This window comes from Ptychodera flava, chromosome 8 (genome assembly GCF_041260155.1).
Source record: "Ptychodera flava strain L36383 chromosome 8, AS_Pfla_20210202, whole genome shotgun sequence".
NCBI classification, from domain to species: domain Eukaryota; kingdom Metazoa; phylum Hemichordata; class Enteropneusta; family Ptychoderidae; genus Ptychodera; species Ptychodera flava.
The window spans coordinates 18,691,621-18,713,862 of NC_091935.1; the positions used below are offsets into that span (position 1 = coordinate 18,691,621).

A 22,242-nucleotide genomic window follows, 5' to 3' on the forward strand; every position below is an offset into this window, starting at 1 on the left:
ACATCGTACTTAGATGGGAGCCACCTTCCTCCCCTTTGTTTCTGCCGACTCATCTTTACTCATTATAGATACATAACAAAGTCATGACAATATGCAGATTTTGAAACGATTTAAGTTTTACTCTTTCCAGACACTTTGCACTCCTTTACTTTACTTTCGGCACTCGCACTTTTTCATTATAGACACATACAATTTTGTTACAGTCTGTACCAAAAAAACGAACTGTGATTTAATACAATTGCGAATTCTGAATAGTTCACAACTTATGCAGACATTTTGATAAATACACTGCTTTTGTCACCATTGCAGATTGAAGAGTAAGTAATTTTCAAAAGCAACATTTCATACACGGAGTACTTTTTTCAGGGATTTATGACGCAGACTGTGTTGTTATAGACTGGTGTATATCTAGCGCTTGTTATAACTTCACCTTAGGTGGAAAATATTCCAAAACCAAAAATTCCTATCTGTTGTGGGACTCGATCTTGTTTGAGGCATGTTAACAATTTAAACATATTGATATAAAGGGGACTAAATTGTCTGTCTACATTAGTAAGACACACTTAAGCTTTGGTACTTTTAAAAGCACTTGAGCTGTTCCCATCATATGGGCACGATCATGCTAAGGTTGCCACATTGCTTTACGTTATAGGCACTTTCCCTGTAGAGAGGACTGCAGAGTAAGGGGGTTCGCACAGCGTGAACATATTCCTGAAGATTGTCTTGTGAACAGATAACACCTTACTGTCGTCTAGTATAATAGAAAGTAAAACTGATTTGCAAATTTTACAGTTAATACCACGTTCAAGGACCTCGGTCAAAATGTAAATTGTACATATTTGTATTTCTGCCATTTACTACATTGATATACAAATGATGAAGTAGATACATAAATGCATTTCTCTTAAATACATTATATATCAGACATAACCTAATACCGACTGATTTTAACATTAAATCATTTTATAAAAGCGAATACACAACGTATTTAGCGAGGGCCTTTCACATGATTCTTCTCATTTATGTTAAGAAAATATAAATGCAACATATTTTCACTTGTAAAGAGATAACAACTGTAAGTACGGGGTAGCTATCACCATCTGTGTCAACACACACACGAGAAAGGATTTTTTTGGAGCACATACGACAAAGTCTGTACCAGATAAGACCAGTGAACAAATAAAGAAACATTCACTTGGCACAAAATTAGTTTGTAACACTTAAGATTAAAAAGGCTGATAGATTTGAAGCTTAACTTTCGATATACATCACCTAAACATGAAAATAAATGTATACCCTGTTTCTAATGGTAACACCATCGAAAAGAACCTATAAAGTCTGAGAAATTGCACTTCGAAATTCAGTAGCTATTATCCTTCTAACGCTGATGCCTTTATGTTCATCATAAATTGATTCTTGCTATCGGCGATTTTATTTCTTTGATTTGGCTGTGAACAATTAGATTATAGTATCATATATTGGGCACCACCATCGAGGCTACAAACTTTCAAATGACAACAAAACAGCAAATTACATCGTATACGCAAAATAAGTGTAAAATCAACGGCATATTTGTGTGTGGTCCTCCTTCTATACATTTGCAACATATGATATACTCATGACATATCCATTTAGATTTTAACTTCAACTGTTTTCTGCAATAACAAGAGATTTTGCAGTCGTTGAAGGTATCACTTTGCGTACACCACTTGTCGCAACAACTGTTGAAACCGTTTCAGAAATAGTAAGTTTACCTTTACTTGTAGCAGCTGAGGTCTTCGCGGCTGATGGCCTCTCGCTTCCATTTTGACCGATAACTTTACTGCAGAAAAGCTTCCCAGTGAGTAACTCTTTGTAGGCGACTCTGAAATTCCTGTTGCTAGCCCCATAAAGGACTGAGTTGAGAACACCGGCAATATGCAAACATGGGTAGAGTATGATGAATACTTCGGCTGGTGGTGGTCTTTTCAATGATATGTAGATATTAACAAGGACTGCGTATGGTAGGTAGCCCATTACGACTAAAAACGACATCGCAAGCAGGACCTTCAACATCCTCAGTTCCTGAGCGTTTTGCCCATTGTTTGTGCTCGTGCTTTGGACTGGATAGACCTGGACACGTTTGCGGCTTTTGCGCTTGTAGACAAAAACCGAGATGTAGAAGATGATGGTGAACAAACTGGGTACGTAATGTGTCAAGGCAAACCAGACTTCATTCAAAGACATCCGGCAACGGAATGTAGGGGGAGAGTACTTCGAGTTCGCTGGAAGGCTGACAAAAAAAGAGTGTTAGAGGAAAACCCAATGAAAACAACAGAGCAAGTGTGACTTTTATTCTGTTTGTGATCCGACGATACATGTTGTGGTGTACTACGTACACGTATCGATTAACTGATATACAAGAGTCAGTATTAATGATACACTCATAAATGTTGGGTGGAGGATATTGTGAAAGACGCACAAAGGGTGTCCTAATGCTCAACCACGTTTTAGGTACGAATCTATCGAGAATGAAGAGACCAGGACGGCAGCTGCGATGTCTGTCATACTCAAATTGACCAGAAATGCATTTGCAAGCGTTCGCAACTTCTCCTTCAAAACGACTGCTCCAACGAAGATCATGTTGCCAAAAATGGCGATGATCGCAAAAAGTATCTCCACCATAGCGGTCAGTTGTGTTGTCTACACTCTTGGTAAATCAAGAGTAACCTTAACTGGCTGGTTTTCGGAGAGAGTTTCGTTCATTTTTCAAAGGATGACAAAACGCTTGGTTGAAGCAGGATTTCAAAGGAGATATGATTTGAAGAGGCGATAAGTTCTTGCAAAGTTGACGTTCAGCCGGAATATCAGATGATGTTCACAATACATCTTTGAAGTATCATATTTATAGTGTAGAGAGACGACTCGATTTTGAAAGGTGTGATCAGGTAGCAAGGATGGATATTAGACAGAAATGAGCACATGTCGCTGAAGTTGGAACACCCCTTCCAATTGTGTCACCCCTGCAGCGCTGAAATTGTACTTAGGGTACAGGTCGAAGGACTTTATAAGACGGTTCTTTAAGGTAACATTCTGTTTTCATAACATATTCATGTTGTTCGTTGAAAGTAAATGTGAAGTAGATTTTTTCGCACGGCGAAATCTCCTTTATTATGACGAATTAACAGGCAGAAGTACGACTTAGGAAATATTCGTTGGTATTAATTTTCTTCATTACATATGAACGTTTAAATTGATACACATATGCATGATGGTTGAAATTCTAGATTATGTTAACGTCTAAACAAGATATGATGAGAATAATGTGTCCCGTAATGCCACACTTTGTTTTACCACATTTTTTTTCAGATGACGACAATAAAACCTTTCACGGAATTCCAATCAAAGAATGCAACGATCACAAATACATTATTCCTCAGTAAAGGGAACAGGATATGAAAAGAATAAGTCCTTTGATTTATCGCAAGTGCTTTGATTTCATTATTCTTTATGTTTTCCACATCCCGGGAAACAAATGGTAGTGGTTGTCTGACTGTAAGGGAGCATTCGTTTACACGGGAGATGGTGTCAGTGGAAATCACATGGGTAAACTTTTACAAGTCGTTTTAAGGGGGCAAATGTTACAATCAATGATTTGTTGGGCTTGAGGTAAAATTTTACGAAGGTTTGTATGGAGTCGGGGCATAAGTATAACAGAATTTACTAAAAGTATATAGAACAGAGTACGAACATTGCTTTATTCTGTCTGAACAGGTGAAAACAAGAAGAAAAGAGCACATGTGTTCACAAAAATAAAATTGAAAGTTGAACACATGAAGTAAGTGTCATGCCATAAGTTCGCGATATAACTTTTGTAACACTCTACAGCGTGTGAAGGGGTGTCGCTCTACAGCGTGTGGAGTGGTCGCAGTCAGGATAAAAATTGTAACATCTTAGCTGGGTTATTGAACCATTCTTTTTTGAGTTTTGGGATTTGGCCGAGCGGTTTTGTCTGTGGCTTCTCTGCTAGGTGACTAGGTACCGTACGTCGTGAGTTCGAACCCAAGTGAAACAACCATAATTTGAATACTTGGCAAAATAGGTCCAATTTTTAATATAAGATGTTATATGCAGTGTTTATGGAGGTTTTAGACGTTGTAATGACATACGTTTAAACAAACAGTATTAGCAAAGAACATAAATGAGACAATTGCCTTTTAATCAGTTACGAGTCACTTTGACAGACTTTCAAGTTCACAGAGGTAGACTCCATCTTTCGTACTATCTATTCTGATGAGTCATTTTGCTGAGGACAATAGTGTAACAGTGACTGTATATTAGTATAAGATGAGATATTGGGATTTTGTAGCTGCTCTTATTTTTGTGCCTTGAGTATAAGAAAACTATGAACAAAAATATCTGTGCATTTATAGACTTTTGATATAAATCTACTTGGTAAGGATAGGGTATTTACAAGTACATATAGATACAAGATTTTGAATATTGAATTTCACCAAAAATATTGATACATTATACATGCAAGCCTATGAGAAAACAATGGACAATTTGTTTCCAATATAAAACTGGCTATATCGATCTGTGCATATATAGACGTTAGATAATTGATATAACTGTACTAGATGAGAAAAGTGTGGTAACAAGTGCATATGTGTTCAAGAAATTTGATTTTGGAATTACACTGATTCACACTACATTGTTGTCTATGAGGAGACTATGAACAACAGTTTTTCCCAATATAAAACTAGCTAAATCTGTGTATTTATAGATACTTAATAATTTATATTAATGTAGTTAATTAGACTAGGGTGGTAACAAGGTCATGTGTGTGCAGGAAATTTGATTTTGGACTTTCACCGAAATGTTGATTCACTATACATTGTAGTGTTTGAGCAAACAATGACCATTTTGTCCAATACAAAACTAGCTAAATCTGCGCTTTTTACAAATGTTTGACGATTGATATAATTATACGTGAAGGAGCAGATGTCAACAACAAATGTAATATTAGAATTTCACCTAAGTAACCAATAACGTATTAATTAATTTATAAAATACCTGATTAAGCGATTCATTGGGAGCAATACATCGATCGACTGATCGATCGATCTATACTAGATAGATAGATAGATAGATAGATAGATAGATAGATAGATAGATAGATAGATAGATAGATCACTGAATCGATATCTCGACCATCTATCTATTAGTGTTCGATAGATGATCGATAGACTGATATATTGACAATGAGATCAATCGATCGATCGATCGATCGATCCTTAGATAAATTGATGGATACATTGATCGATAGAACTATGGATCTACAAGACAGATTAATCAATCGATAGATTGACAGACTCGATAAATTGATCGATAGATATATAGTTCGATGGATGGATCGATCTTTATTTCGTCTCGTACCTAATATTCTTTCTTCTATTTAGTTTTTTTCCTTTAGTGTAAAAGAAGTTACAAAAGTAAGGAATTTTATCTCCTGCAAACGTTCATACAGCGCCATCTTGGAGGGGGTCAAGAGGTCATCGTGTAGGCTTGTCCTATCCTCTTTTGCCCTGAGACGGTCCTCCAGGCAAGACTGCCATTTGGGCAGCTGGACCTCATCTGAACTTCAACAACGGTAACGGTACTTATATAATCCTTTCTTCACAAGACACCATGCCCCTATCTGTGTACTTCTTTTGGGGCATTCTCTCATACGCCGTCTAGGAAAATATACGGTCAGAAACTCACTCAAATTTTTCTGTTAGTCCGACGTGCGTGTCTTTGTGAGGGTAACAAGCTATCTGTTGGCGGGGTAGCGTGCGTCGTTATGGGGGTCAAAGGTCAACCCCGCCACGGATAGCTGCGGGCCAACTGCGAGCAAAAGTGGGTCTATTAGGACGACACAACATGTATCGGAGCATTGAACGGCAAAATAAACCAAAGTGAGCGTAATTCGATAAAATTACCTATACCTGCCTGAGCTCTAATTATTGCTCATTCCCTAACTCCTTTTGTGTACGTAATTCGGCTGATTTTCCAAGGAGTACTCAAGATTTTCACTCCAGCAGCGAACTTTGACTTCTATTGATATGCTATTAAGGATCTGACCTGCCGTCACGCTATTCACGTTAGTACAAGCGAAAACTTCATTGCACGCGCAGACGCTCGAGGGGGTCTTTGGCTGGAAATCCCTTTGTATTTTTCGGGTCACATGTCAGGTTATGGCGGTCATCGCTACAAGTATTCCACAGGGACGAGGTAGACTTTAACGAGCTGGGCATTCGCCGGGACTTTCGGAGTGTACGGCGTGCTCTACTTCGCGCTTGTGGAGCATTGGCATCATTTTATATTTTTTGAAGTTTTAGCTGTGGTCGAAATGTCGACAGAGTGGCATCAGACCAGGGCATTGGAATCATGTGTGTGAATATTGCTACATACTACTCCCCAGCTTGTTACTGTGCTTACAACCCATAACAGGTCCCCAATGTCGGGTGTTGCTGTTTTTACAGCTTGTTCATTTTCCACTTCGGTGGAATGTCAGCTGCTCTTGTAGCGCTATCTTATTTTTCCACATTGTTGGATTCAGCTGTGTTTTTCAGCTTGTTTTTTTCCCTTCATTGTTGGGATCGGCTGGGCAGGCAACTTTGACATTTTTTGCTGCGGAAGGGGTGGATGTATTTTCAGGGCAGCGTCCCTGAGTGGATTCTCCATGCCGTGGATCTTGCTGCCATTCAACCACACTTTTTTTCCTCATTACCTGTAGTCACGCACATGTCAAATTGAGGGAACGGAGCATTTTCAGTTTTTTTCTTAGATTTGCAATAGTTAAGCATGTGACCAGCTGTCGTAAGTTTGGAAGTGTTGGGTTTATTGTAACCCCTTAAGTGGAACTCAGGTAATTTCCTTTTTCTGCCTAGTTTTCCTCTTCTTAGCTCATAGGCATGGCTCGAAGCAAAAACGTAGCATAGAAGAAGTCAGCTAGCTCCAGAAGCTGGTGTTACAGAAATTGAAGAAGATGAGTGTATAGGTAGCTATCTGGAAACAAGCTTGAGAACCTCAGTTCATCCCTATAGACTCAAACTTTCAAGGGTCAGTAACTGAATTTTGATAAGTTTTTGTATTTTTTTTCTTAATTAATCTAAGCTTTGGTAGCACGCTATGATCAACTAAATGTTGCTAGAGAATAAGCTTTCACAGACATGTAGTCTCACTTATCAGATGCAAGGTTGGAATGAACAATTAAAGCTGAAAGTGACAGAAAATTTGTATCTCAAAACTTACCGGCCTGTTTATAGCTTTGATATTTGCTACACACGTTCTTAGAGATGATCTTAATTTGATAAGTTCAAATTATATGAAACCTTCAATTGTATATTTTTGCAGCTTTTTACCATTTTTGGTCAGATAATTTTTAAGTGAGCTGTCGCAGATTCTCTACATAACACAACGAGCACTTTCGACCGCTAGGTCGCTTGTTGTATTCCTATATTGGTGAGAAAATGGCTAGTATTTTGTTTGTTGCCATCGGTTTCAGGCGGCACTTTCCTTTCACAAGCCAATTTCAGTAAGGACTGAGATTCCAAGGTTCAACATCAAATGCTTGTTGATACACAGAACAAAACTAATGAAACAAAGTCAAAATTAGGTAATATGTTTTTAATTTTCTGAGAAGTATATTTTTTGAAATGTCACTGATTTATTGCAGGTTTTTTTAAAGATATTACAAACAAACAAACTTTTGTTTATGAAGGACATTTTTGGACAAGGAAATAGGTTTTACACTGCCAAGGACGCACTCTCCCCACTTTGTTCATGTTGTGCCTTACTGTGACATTTCGACAACTTGACATGTTGTGTTTACTTTAGTGTCGACAACTATGTATCATGTGCATTAGAGAAGCCTTGACTATACTTTTCAAAAATTTACAATTGTTTATACAAGAGGCAATGTCTTTAAGAAACCGTCTTACATCAGTGGAGTATTCATTTCATATATACGTGTTTCAACACAATAAGTAAGCCAAATTTTGAGCTTTTTAAAAGATTTTTTTGTGCGTTTTTAACAAGTGTGAACATAAAACGTAATTTAAGTAAAACCTGCTTTGTCATTACTTTGTTCGTATTATTTAAAACAATCTACAGGGTTTATGGGAATTTTCTTCTGTTTATGTTTTCGATAGGAAGGTGTTAACATCGTTGGCGTTTGCCTCTGACAAACTTTACAACGTGGCTATATTTATTATCCCATTTTATACTAAATTATTGTATTTTACTCAAGGAATTTATGTGTAATTTTAGAATAAAAATAATTTTACTGCATATCAGTGGTCTGTTTTGTTATTTCAAGGCTTTAACACCCCCTGAACGCCCAAAATTAAAGCTGTTCAACGAGTGCATATCATGTGTTCTATCCTTTAACACATTTATCGTTGAACGGCGTCCATGCGTTCAAACAGTGTTACATCCCTTTGAACGCGTAAATGCGTTCAATTTTTTGAACACATTTCATGTGCAACGTGTGTTCAGATATGGAACACATGGTGTTCAATATAATGTCTGATGAACACACAGTGTTCAAATTCTGCACACGCGTGTGTTCAAAAATTGAACGTTGATTGAACACGTAAGTGTTAAATTTCTGAACGTCTAGACGCGTTCAAAAAGTGTTACAAAAAGGCGTTTAATTGGTGTTCTATCCTTGAACACTTCACTTTACAGTGTAGGGTGCTGCTGTGCGTACAGCGTTTTCCCTTTGTGGAATTTGTTTTCCAGCTGTGTGTTTTTCCTCCACATTGTTGGATCGGCTGGGTCAGCAGCAGTGTCATTTCATTCGCTTGTGATATATGTGGGAGGTTGTGTCAGCATGGTACTGCTCAGGCTCCTTTGAATGAATTTCCCATATTTGCTTCTGTCTACCACTCAACCTATTAGCTATGTTATAGGTATAATGCCACTTTATCGAGACTCTGTCGAATTCTTTTTCTGCCTAGTTTTCCCTTTGTTTTCACCAACAGGCATGGCTCATGGAAAAAACTGTACAAAAAGAAGAAAGCAGCTAACTTCATTGCTACTTGGCACTCAGCATATTCAAATGCTGCACCATACACAAGGACTACAAGACAACAATCAACAACATCAACTTTATAAAGTGTACAAATGATTTTTGTTTTCGGTCATTCTTTAGGATATATGTTTGTCCTCTCTAGTTCGATATGAAACTGTATTCTTGTACATAAGACTTCCAAGTTATAGTAATGGCTCATCTATCCTGCTATGTCTTGCTCATATATTTACAAAGGCAGGCCTTCCAATAACCAATCAGAGGTTTCAGATGTTTGAAATCTACTTGCCAGTTGAAGACCCAAATTTAGTACCGTACACAGCAACTGTGCAACGTGCATGGTACAGTCAAATGTATTAGCCAGCTTCCCCTTTTAAGTAGAGTCAATTTATCGGGAAATAAGCTGTGTTTTCTGGTTTGGCAGTGTGACAATATTTTAATCTACCTTTATCAATCTCAGTGCATTATTGCTACTTTAAAGCAGGCTCTCCAGCAATCATCCAGGGAATTTGGACGTATGAAGTTTATTTGCCTAAATGGCCTTGGGTACAATCAGTTAAGTTGTTAACAAGGTATACATATAGGTCATCAGTTTAAGGCCAAGTTTAGCATAGTAACTGTTCGCAGGGGCTGCAGTAAGTTGTGCCGTTCTAGCTCAATATCTGATATCCCTAAAAATGTTCCTCAAGTGACAACATATAAGCAGAAAATAATGTTTTGTTGGGTTGGGAGGACGCTGTTTCGAAATATGTTTATAGTACAGGACGTTTTTAGGGCACACTATGCGCTTCCTCCAGACTAGCAGATTCCATTTCACATTGCTTGTGATTCCATATGGTAGACTATGCTTTTTCAGAGAGAATTTTTCCCTCAAAAAGGGTTTTTTAATCTCTGTTTTTAGAGCAAGTCTCTCTTTGGTTTGTGTTCAGCCACAGTAGGAAATACAGGTTCTCAATTCGAGTTGTGTTCCTTGTTTCCCAAGGTAGTAATAAAAAGAGGGGTTCAACAAGACTCATTTGTAGATAGAGTACAAAACATTGTTTTCAGACATTACATTTGTTACGGCTTTCCCTCTATTGCTTCAATAAAACAGGAGGTGGTAGCATGGCCAAGCACAGTATATAAGTAGGATGGCAAAGTTATTACTAGATAGACACTGGTACTGTGCTAGTATAAATGTAGTATAAATGAAGCATACATCTTTGCAACATGCATGTATCACAGTTTATTTTCCAATTTCTCAACACAGCACAAGTCAACGTAGAGATCAAGAAAAGTCACTGTTTATTTGCCAATTTCTCAGCACAGCACAAGTCAACGTAGTGATCACGATAAGTCACTGTTCGCAGGGGCTGCAGTGACGTAGACTTTCTTCTTGTGGAGCCGACACAAGGTGTGTCTTGTGGCGTGTTTGGGCCCCACAAGATTGGGGCAATATTAATGAGTTACCTATGTAGGTGAATTCATTGTTAGACTGTTAATTGGTCACCCATTTTGTGGCCCACTTTATGTATTTCACAGTTATGAGCATGTTACTCATTGTTATCACACGTATAAGTAGATTAGTTATTGTAAGGTCACACGTTTTGTACTATGTTTGTGTGTCATCAATTAGTGGCCTGTTTGATGTATTTTACAGTTAAGTTTTTCATTAAATTGTCACCCATTTGGTGGCCCATTTCACCTACAGAGACATGAGTTGGGTATTCCTTAATTTTGCCAGTGTTGAAGCTGGCCGGGGCACAGCATCACTACCAGTGATGTGGGGCCTTGTCCAGCATTGACAGCGTTTGCGGGGGATAAATGCTTATAAATTTCCGCAGCAAAGTAATCATTTTACCACTGTTTTTCACTTGATCTAAATGTTATCACAGTACTGGATTGGTTTGGAAAGTTGTTTCTAGTCTTGCTATAGTGCCTATACAGTTTAGCTGTGATTGGTAAAATTCAAAGAGGTATGAGTTCTGATAAAAAACGAAGGCAGGTGAATGAGTGGCTCTCGGTTTACACAGAGAACCATAGTGGGAAAGAAAACAATTATGTGTATGTATCGGCTACAGTTCCGACAGAAAGTATGGTTGTAATAGCAAGATGTTTGCATTCATAACTGACGTCCCAAAGTTTTTTCATTATCAAATGTGAATTGTTGCAGTATTTTACATAAAGTAATGGCTATTTAGTGGATTCGTCTACTGTAGAATATCATCATTTTTTGCCTACGGGTTTTCATGAGAGATGGCATTTCGCTCTCTAGTTTTCAGGCCATTGTTGAAATTGAGACATGGTAATATTGCCATCGATATATATCTTTGCTACAGTTTTAAATAGCCGAACGTAAATGGTTACCTTTAACTTATAGTATCATAGTTGTCCCCATGGTTAATGGTCAAACTAACCCTCAATAATCTTACCTGTAATAAAATTACTGAAGTTAAAATCATAATCTAATGTTTTTTAAACGACCGAACTTTTATTCTATTTTATTCCCATTTCTGTAGTACCACCAATGGTTGTTTAGTATTTTAGTCTTGTCAAATAACTTTTAATCGTCGCGACTTAACATGACTCTGACCGACAGTAACCCTACACGTGATGCATTGTGAGAATGACCTCTACTGATTTATTTTTCGGGCCTTTCACGTAACAATTTATCTTCCTTTTAGTTATGTGTTGTTTTAACATCTGTTTAATACGTCATTAGCAATGACCGAACGTAAAATCTGGACCTCGACCTTCTGTGTTGACAGTTCGTTCCACCCTCTTTGACATAGTACTTAGGTGGGAGCGACGTTTCTCCCCTTCGCTTTTGCCGACTCATCTTTTCTTAACTATAAATGGAAACCAGAGGCATTAAATATCCAAATTTCGAAACTATTTAAGCTTTACTCTTTACAGACACTTTCCACTTCTTTAATTGACACTTTGCACTCTCACGTCTTCATTTAGACACGGAGATGTAGACCCTCTGAGACTCTGACGTACTGATTTTCGTGAAAAGCCCAGTCTGTTTAATTGTCGTGGACCACGTCTTTGTACACAGCCGACCTTTCTAGATATTGTAGAAATGTAGAAGTATTGTGATTAAACTATTTGAATCTTGGTGTACCACTGGCTCCTTAATCAAGTACCGGGATAGCAATGACCATCAAGAACAAAAGACTTACAGGGTGACTATGACCAACTCCAATCAGCCACGCTACTTCACAATACAAGAAGACCAATATCATTTTTCATAAGTTACATCTTTTACGTTACAATAATACATTCGTCAATGCGATAGTTTGGCTTCTTAAACAAACGTAGATGCAAATTACCCTGAAAGAATATATGTTATGGTCCTATCCGTTATAAATTTAATAAACAAGAAGAGATAAATGCATTTCATAAACTTTGAACATGCTAAAAACTCCGACCAGTAATATTCTACCATCAGTAAACTACACTTTTGCTACAGTCTGTACTCACAATATGAGCTGTGATTATTACATTTACAAAGTCTAGATAGTTCACAACTCATGCACGCACTTTGATAAATACGCTGCTTTCATTGAAAAGTAAGTAACTTTCAAAAAAAAAAAAATTTCATACACAGAGCACTTTATCCACGGATTTATGACACAGACCGTGTTGTTATAGACTGGTGTATATCTAGCACTTGTGATAACTTCCCCTTAAGCTGAAAATATTCCATAACAAAGATTCATATCTAATGTGAAACTCGATATATATGAGGCATGGTAACAATTTGAACATGTTGATATAAAGTGGTTTGTTTGCCACCATTAGTATTTTAAGAGCGCTTGGACCAAACAGCTTTTCCTATCGTATGAGTACGATTTTGTTAAAGTTGCCATTTTCATTATGTTATAGGCACTTTCCTTGTAGAGAGAACTATGGAGTAAGGGAGTTGGTTCAGCGTAAACATACTCTCAAAGATTGTCTTGTGAACTAGTAACATATCATTGTCGTCTAGATTAATAGGAAGTCACTGACTTGCAATTTTTACACTTCTTACCATGCCATACAGGGACCGAAATTAAAGTGAAGATTGTACACATTCGTATTTCTGCCACGTACTACATTGAAGTACAAATAGTGAAGTAGATACACAAATGTATATCTCTCAAATACACTATATATTCGACATTACTTATGACCGACTGCTTTAAACATTAAGTCATGCTAGAAAAGCCAATACACTACGTATTTAGCGAGGGCCTTTGATATGATTTTACAAGCAACATATTTTCACTTGTATAGAGATAACATCTGTAAGTTCGGGGTAGCTATTACCATCTCAGTCTACACACACAAAAGACAAAGGCTCTTTGTAGTGCAGTTTGTAGTGTGTTAGTTAAGAACAGGAGAAAAAATACAGAATTATACAGTATGGCGCAACATTAGTGTATAAATACTCAAGAAATGTAAACAGGCTGACAGACAATATAGTATTAATACTTAAATTTTGACATAAATCACCTGAACATAAAAATCAAAACATACCCTGTGTCTTTGGTAAGATGATCCAAAAGAACCGATAAAGTGTGACAAATAACATTTTTTAAATTTAAATTTAAAAGACAGTATTATTGCTTTGTAATTATTCTTTCTCTATGCTTGTTAATGATTCTTGAAAACGTAGCTAACAACAGTGTTGCCTTTATATTCATCAAAAATTGATACCTACGTTAAGCGTGGTGGCGATGTCAGTTCTTCTTTGATTTACTGTGAATAATTACCGAAAATTAATACCAGATATTTGGAACTCTCGTCGAGGCTACAAACTTTCTAACAACAACAAAAACAGCAAATTACGTTTTATATGCAACAAGTGTCTAGTCAAGAGCATCGTCATATTTTTCTATGGTCATCCACCTGACAATTTCCGACATATTTGGCTATACTCACGATGTGTCCATGAAGGTTTTAATTTCAACTGTTGTCTACAATAACAAGAGCCCTGGCAGTCGTTGAAGGTATCAAGTTGCATTCAGTAGTTGTCGTAGCAGCTGTTGAAACCGTTTCAGAAACAGTAAGTTTACCCTTACTCGTAGCAGCTGAGGTCTTCGTATCTGGTTGCCTCTCTCTTCCATTTGGGCTGATGACTTTATTGCAGAAAAGCTTCCCAGTGAGTAACTCTCTGTAGGCGACTCTGAAATTCCTGTTGCTAGCCCCATAAAGGACTGGATTTAGAACACCGGCAATATGTATACACGGGTAGAGTAGGATGAATACTTCGGCTGTTGGTGGCATTTTCAGTGATACGTAGATATTAACAAGGACTGCATATGGTAGGTAGCCCATGACAACTAAAAATGACACCGCAAGCAGGACCTTCAACATCCTCAGTTCCTGAGCGTTTTGCCCATTGTTCGTGCTCGTGCTTGGGCCTGGATAGACCTGGACACGTTTGCGGCTTTTGCGCACGTAGACGAAAATCAAGATATAGAAGATGATGGTGAACACACTGGGTACGTAATGTGTCAAGGCAAACCAGACTTCATCCATGGACACCCGGCAACGGAATGTTGGGGGAGAATACTTCGAGTGCGCTGGAAGGCTGGCAAAAAAGAGTGCTAGAGGAAAACCCCATGAAAACAACAGAGCAAGTGTGACTGTTATTTTGTTTGTGATCCGACGATACATGTTGTGGTGTACTACGTAAACGTATCGATTAACGGATATACAAGACGTCAGTATTAACGATACACCCATTAATGATGGGTGGAGGATATTGTGAAAGATACATAAAGTGTGTCCAAACGCCCAACCACGTTTTAGATACGAATCTATCGAGAATGAAGAGACCAGGACGGCAGCTGCGATGTCTGTCATACTCAAATTGACCAGAAATGCATTTGCAAGCGTTCGCAACTTCTTCTTCAAAACAACTGCTCCAACGAAGATGATGTTGCCAAAAAGGGTGATGATCGCAAACAGTATTTCCAGCGAAGCGGTCAGTTGTGTTATCCACACTCTTGGCATACCAATAGTAATCTTAACTGGCTGGTTTTCAGAGAGAGTGCCGTTCATTTTTCAAATGATGACAAAACACTTTGTTGAAGCAAGATATCAGAGGAGAGATGCTTTGAAGAGGCAATAATTTCTTGCAAAGTGGACGTTCAGCCGGAATATCACATGAAGTTGACAAGACATTTGAAGTTTCTTATTTATAGTCTAGACAGGCGACTCTATTTTTGATAGGTGTGATCAGGTAGTAAGGATAGATATCAGAGAGAAATGAGCAAGTCTAGGGCGCAGGTCGGAAAGCCCTTCAAGCACTCTTTTTGTTCATGACATGCTCATGCTGTTCGTTGAAAATATATTGTTAAATTGATGACTAAAAAATTATTCGAGGATATTAATTATCTTGATTATGAATGTTGAAATCGATACATATGATGGTTGAGAAATTCTAAAGTATATAAACTTCTAAACAAGATGTCATGCGATTGATGCGTCCTGGGATGCCAAAAAGAAAAGAATTGCTACTCTTCTTTTTGTAAGATTTTTTTCAGATACTATTTACTCATAATGACAATACAAACTTTCACGAGAGTCCAATCAAAGAATTCAAAGATCACTAATACATTAATCGCCAGTAAAAAGGTTAAAGATTTCAAAAGAATCAGTCTTTTGATTTATTTCATGCTAAAAGCTCTGACAATAAGTTGAATGAAGATATGTTTCAATCAAAACCATGGTGTAATTTTTACAGTGAGCAAGGTCCCATACAGTGGACGCGCGCGTAGTAGAGTGCGTGTTTAATTGTTTGCAGCTATGATGACATAACAAGAGACTCGATCACCTGTAAAGCCGTTTGATGTAAATTTACTTAGTAAGAATGGGGTGGTAATAAGTAAATATGTGTACAAGAAATTTGAATTTGTAATTTCACTGAAAATGTTGACACACTATACATGTATTTTATGAGAAAGCAATGGACAATATTCTCCAATATAAAACTGGCAACATCTGTGCGTTTATAGACGTTTAATAATTGATATAAATATATACAGATGGTTCATTATTGATATTAATGTACTTGATTAGACTTGGATTGTTACAAGTGCATATGCATATGTGTGCAAAAAATTGTGATTTTGGAATTTCTCTGAAATGTTGATTCTCTATACATTGTAGTATTTAAGAAATTATTTCTAAAAAGTAATTTTTGAAAGTTCAATGTAAAATAAGATGTTATATGTTAATATTATTGATACGGACATGCGGGGGAGGGTCACTGTTTTTGTTTTTTGGGTTTTTTTTGCGCAAGAAAAACTGGAAGGGGTCGCTCTTTTTCTTGCAAACACTTCTGAAGGGTAACTATTTTTCACCCCAGGGCCTTGGGGTGCAAAGGCAAATCAGATAAAAATTTGTGGGGTTCACATTTTATATTTGATGAATTTGGGAGGGTCAAAATTTAGAAATTTAATTTTGAGGGGGTTGTCTCCTCATAAAAAAACGCTTCCGAACGTTCTAGGTTAAGTTGTGACAGATTTTTGCTTTGACAGCACAACTGTCCCGAGCTCTTATGTCGCTTCTTTTTTATTTGTATTATAAACGTCTACCATTATGAGTTGACCCAACAGCTACTCTGCTTTGCTGTACCACAAGATGCGTTTATTCACCCTGACTCATATTCAGGGAGCTGCCTGAGGTTGAAGACAATGTATAGGACTTTAATTTTCTCTATACAATATAACGAATTGAAACTCCAAGTAGTCCTTTCGTCGTTCCATGATTTATACAGCGTGTTTATTTTGGTGCGCATGAAATAATACAACTTTGCTCTCAAAAAGAACAAATGGCATGTTTTTTATCATTTCTGGTAAATTTCTGACTGATACATTCACATTCTACAATGCAGGTATGTGTTTCCATTGCAACAGGCTTCTTCGATTATTAGTTGACTTCGTACATAATGCAAGAGTGCGTCGTCAAAACACTATTAGGTTTCAGGCAAGACATTTATTTTGCCAGCAATCTAAAATAGCATTCGCCTACGAAAATGTATATCTACAATTCAAACTGTGTTATTTCATGCATTAGGGGCCCACGCGTACCAGCTTGGCTCCTATTGGTTTCGCCAGGGTTTTTCTTTCTTCCTCTTCTGCTTCTACTTCTCCTTCCGTCAATTCTTTGCAAGCCTAGATCTGGAAAAGTGCGTCTAATACTTGAACATTGATTAGGGCTAGCTAAAGGTGGTGCACCTAGCCCTTGAATTTCAACTAAGTCACGTGACCCGTAGGCCATATTCGATTTGTTGAAACTTAAAAATGGCATCTTCTGAAGACCTAGGGGTTTGATTGACGTGCAATTCGGTGCATACCAAGAATGTCCTCTATTCTCTAAAATTTGCTAATAAAACCGGGAGCAGTCATGTGACCTTGGCCGCCACATTGGATTTTTCATTAAATCCAATTTATTCTATAAAAATCTTCTCCAGCAACAACATATCATATGAACTGAAATTGTACTCATGTTATTACCACTGTGATTTCTTTCAAATTTGCCAAAGGCATTTTGATCGGTCACGTGGCTTGGCGTCCATATTGCCATTTGCGGAAAACGTATGATCACCATGAACTAATATTAAAGTACTTCTCATATCATGTTAAGTAAGTTTACTTTTGTATATCTCAATGAGCGCTTAACTGTTTGGGACTGGCGACGCTTTTTAGAGCTTTAATTTCATTTTTTACTTCTCGCCGATTGTAATATTATTTCATCAAGGACAAAAGTGTATTCGCAAAGCGGATTGGGTCTAAACCAATTATAGATAATGAATGGTTGGAGTGATCGGAAAACGAATAAAATCCTTAACAAGGTACTATTGAATTGTCCCTCAACTCTTTCGTGTAAAGAATGATTAAGGTAGTGTGCTCCGTAAACTGAAATATTTTAAATTTCGCTCAAATTTTCCTTAGGGCAACTTTTGACGATGAACAAGACTAAAAATCAACAGTCATCATGCAAAGTTTGGTATTAGAGAAACAAGTTTGCCATTATATTCTCCGATATTTGGAAATCGAATCGGCCACCAGTTCCATGTTAATTCAAGGCGAGTAAGTTGTATTTCAGATTTTCGAAAAAAAAGAAACATCTGACTTTACTTCAAGACCTTCAAAATGATCTGCAACAATATGAAAGTCCGCATTTTCCCCAGAGATGCATACTACCTTGATATACTTTACAGGCAACCATCATGGCACGTATGAAAACCTCTTTAAATTCTCGTAGGCGGAGATGAACAATTTGACTAGATCAATTCAAGTTCATTTAATATTTAGACTTTACAAGAGACCGTGGACGCATTACCCATGCCGTGTAGGAACGCCCTGTCTATATTGTGTGACGTGTGCAAATCGTGCTCAGTGTTTTGTCATGTGATTTAATGCGACATTTGTTCTCCTTTGAGCTTAGTCTCTGCTCCGTGTACACTTTTAAACTGAGCCATCTGCGATGGTTAGACACGACACCACTAGAGTCTAATCGATGTCATGATATCTTTGGTAAGATACTAAGCTGTACCTTATTGCAGTTTTGAGTATATTTGTCAGATTTACTGTGATATTTACACTAGCGTAGTGCTTTACTTCGACTAATGAACTCTCAGAGAGTTATACATAGCGTATGTTGATTGTGTGAGTTTCCACACATCGTCTGAGATCCAAGCCACGTAAGGTTTTCCAGTTAGCGATGTAAGAGTACGTGTATGTCTGTCAAGGCTTGTTGTTATGGTAATCGATTGTCGGAACTTTTGTTGAATGTACGGAACTGTTGTAAGCCCAACACTTGATCTTGATCAGTTTGGCCCAAAATAGCGCGAGCCACCCAAAGTAAACTGAAACTTTAACTTTAAGTTAATCATGGATGCTGCTGAGGCTTATGCTAAGAAGTGGGCTGCCCTCGAAGACGAAGACGTTGGATGTCTTTCGGACTGGCTTCGCACAGTCCGTGATAAGGTAAAATCTCGCATTTCACGTCTTCGTTCAAACTGTCATCAACACTACATCTGCCTTTGATGACCCTTCTGCACGGGAATGTCTAGATGCTTTACACGATAAATATGTTGTTGTGCCTGCAGACAAAGCATCAAACAACATCATCATCTTTGTCTGCAAGCAATATTACATTCAATGTTTAAAGAACGAACTTCAGATTAACTCAGATGATGAGAGTAGCACCACATACTCTCTTTCAACCTTATCTGAAGAGGAAATATTGCAGAATCATTCAACAGTTTTAAGTGAATTTGGCATCAAGTTAGCGCAAGAGGACAAGGTATTACCTAATCTATATTGGATTCGTAAGATCTATAAGAATCCCTATAAACAACGTTTCATAGCTGGTTCCAGTAAGTGTACAACAAAACGCTTGTCACAACTTTTAACCATCATTTTATCAACCATTAAATCTGGTTTGGTACGGTATTGTGACAAAGTTTATGAAACTAGTGGCGTCAATCAAATGTGGATATTAAAGAAATAAAAAGAATTGTTACATATTTTACAAAATAACAAAAACATGTACAATTCAATCCACACATTTGATTTTTCAACGTTTTACACAGCCATCCCACATAACAAACTTAAAGACAGGCTATCATCTCTCATGAACAAAGCCTTGCTTTACAAGAATGGTAGTCGTAGGTATGAATACATTGCGATCAAGCGCAACTTGGGCTATTTCACCAACAACAGCGATGCCAAACTAAAATGCAGTGATGTTGAGGTGACTCAAATGCTATATTTTCTAATTGACAACATATTTATCAAGTTTGCTGGCATGACATTCAGGCAAACCATAGGCATTCCCATAGGCACAAACTGCGCCCCACTTCTTGCAGACTTATTTTTGTATTCGTATGAAGCAGAGTTCATACAATCACTTCAGAAATCTGGGTGTAAAAGGATTGCCAAGCGATTTAACAACACCCACAGATATATATATATGATCTCATCAGTTTAAACAATCCTGGTATATCCAATTATCTACACCACATCTACCCAGATGATTTAGAAATAAAAGAAACAACTGAAAGTGTGAACTCGGCTTCATACCTAGACGTATTGTTTTAAATTAGACAAAATATACTATATACTAAGCTATGTGACAAAAGATACGATTTCAATATTGAAATCATAAACTTTCCCTTTTTGTCGAGCAATATACCATCGTCTCCAGCTTATGGTGCTTATATTTCACAACTCCTTAGATACAGTAGAGCATGCAATTCATATGAAGACTTTCGAGTTGGACACAGCCTGTTAGCTCAAAAGTTTGTGAGGCAAGGATTCTCAGAAAGTAGAATAGTGAAATCATTTAAGAAGTTCTACGGTAGATACGGAGATGTTGTATCAAAATATGACCTGTCTGTTACTCAAATGATTAGTGACAGCAAACCAAATTTTGACTCACAAAAGTAATTTGGTGAATTCACCAAATAACAATGGATTTGTCGCTTTGGGTCAATCTTGATGGGTGCGGCTAGCTGGCAGGGTACGCTTACCTATTCCGGACACCTGGTACCACCACTTTTTTGTGGTTCAAGATGACCCCATTGCCTTTGTCATTTTCAATATGTTCCTTGGACCTGGTAAATTTCTTAGTTACCTTGAATGATAACGATTATTGGACCTGATTTGATGTCTATTGATCTCTATCACTAATCAGCAACGGTGAAAACTAGACTTCCAAATCTTCAACACTTATCTCTACTTTCCTCTATAAAGTGTGCAACTTTAAAAAGTTTTACAGATGTATATATTACAATGAATAAATAACGTAGCATACCGCTTTAGTCAATAAAGGACAGGAAATATTGTTAATAGAGGATGAGATGATCTTTCAACTTGAAGCTTGAGTCTACGTCATTTCTAATAATTTTAGCATCTGTTAAAATAATTCATTACCCAATGCAAGGCAGTAGGTTACTTCACGATCAAAAGTGCAATTGACATAATATCTGTTACCGTGATCACATAAGTCAATACAATGCAATGGCCTTGAACAATAGCGTCACAGAAGTAACTCATTCTCTGTGTATTTTCAATATTTTACACAGACCAAGTGTTCATTGACATCGATAGCGATAATTAAACACCCAATGTGAAAATAAGGTATCGACGATAGCATGTAGTTTTAGGCAATGTTTGTTTGTGTTAAGTGAGAACGTTGACAAAAAAGTATGTTATTGAAAATCAGGCCAAAATGACGTTGAAGTCCAAAGATACCAATTGTGTTTTACTTTAATGATTACACTGGTTATGTAATTTTAGTTGGTGGTTTTAACGAGTTTCTTTCCATCTATAATTTAATGAATGAATATGAGGATTTCACGGGATGATGTTTTAACGTGTCAGGTATGAATATTACTAGTGCCATGTAAATTGTACCTGGTAATGATTATTTAAAAAGATGTATTGAGGATTCTGCTTGGATGAATTCTTTGATCTTAAATTCATGTTTATTGTATTATTGAGACCACGACTTAATAGGTAGCAGACTTATCCTAACTTATATACGATCACAAGAGAGCTCTCAGCCAATCAGATGAATATCATTTGCTTTAAGTGGTTCGCAATAAACAATACACTCCAGCTATGTCAATGTTACATCTTAAGACTTTATCAATATCACAAACGTGTAGACCTGGTCCTTTGTCAAACAACTCAAACTCTCTCTAATATCCTTAAGAAGCGGTAGAATACATAAAAGTTGCGATCGTTGTTTTCGAGTGTGCTGTCACAATAATAATGCAATGTTTTGTTTGCTACTTGTCATTGAGCGCCTTCGTCGCCTACGAACCATTCATTTTTTTATTTCTATTGTAGAAAGAGAAATATAAAGCTTGGTTAGTTGAATGTTTGAGTCAGTTCGCGATCGTTCTTGACTTTTCGGAAACGAAAGCAATTCAACTTCTGTAAAGTTAATTTGTTGTATTAAATATGCAAATAGACGTTTACCTCAGTCCTGTGGTGTTTTCTCAATCATATATAGGGTAAATGCCAATCTGTTTAACAATTTGATCTTGCAATCATAGCATACCCTGCTCAGTGTATGTTGTGGGCGACGATTTCCACTTCTGAGCCCATATTGTTTCGGATGGAACGATGGCCACCAGCCATGCCGCCATCCTTATATTCTCCGTCATGAAACTCTGGGACGGCCATGTGTAG

General features: G+C 37.3%; 2 protein-coding genes across 2 annotated transcripts; both read right to left on the reverse strand.

Moving 5' to 3' along the window:
* Nucleotides 1-1,644: 1,644 nt before the first annotated feature.
* Nucleotides 1,645-2,226, reverse strand: LOC139139549 (trace amine-associated receptor 6-like). Its single transcript, XM_070708461.1, has one exon. It carries the CDS (start codon nucleotides 2,224-2,226, stop codon nucleotides 1,645-1,647), a length of 582 nt encoding a protein of 193 aa, XP_070564562.1.
* An 11,764-nt stretch (nucleotides 2,227-13,990) lies between these two features.
* On the reverse strand, nucleotides 13,991-14,566 carry LOC139139550 (protein trapped in endoderm-1-like). Its single transcript, XM_070708463.1, has one exon. It carries the CDS (start codon nucleotides 14,564-14,566, stop codon nucleotides 13,991-13,993), a length of 576 nt encoding a protein of 191 aa, XP_070564564.1.
* Nucleotides 14,567-22,242: the final 7,676 nt, after the last annotated feature.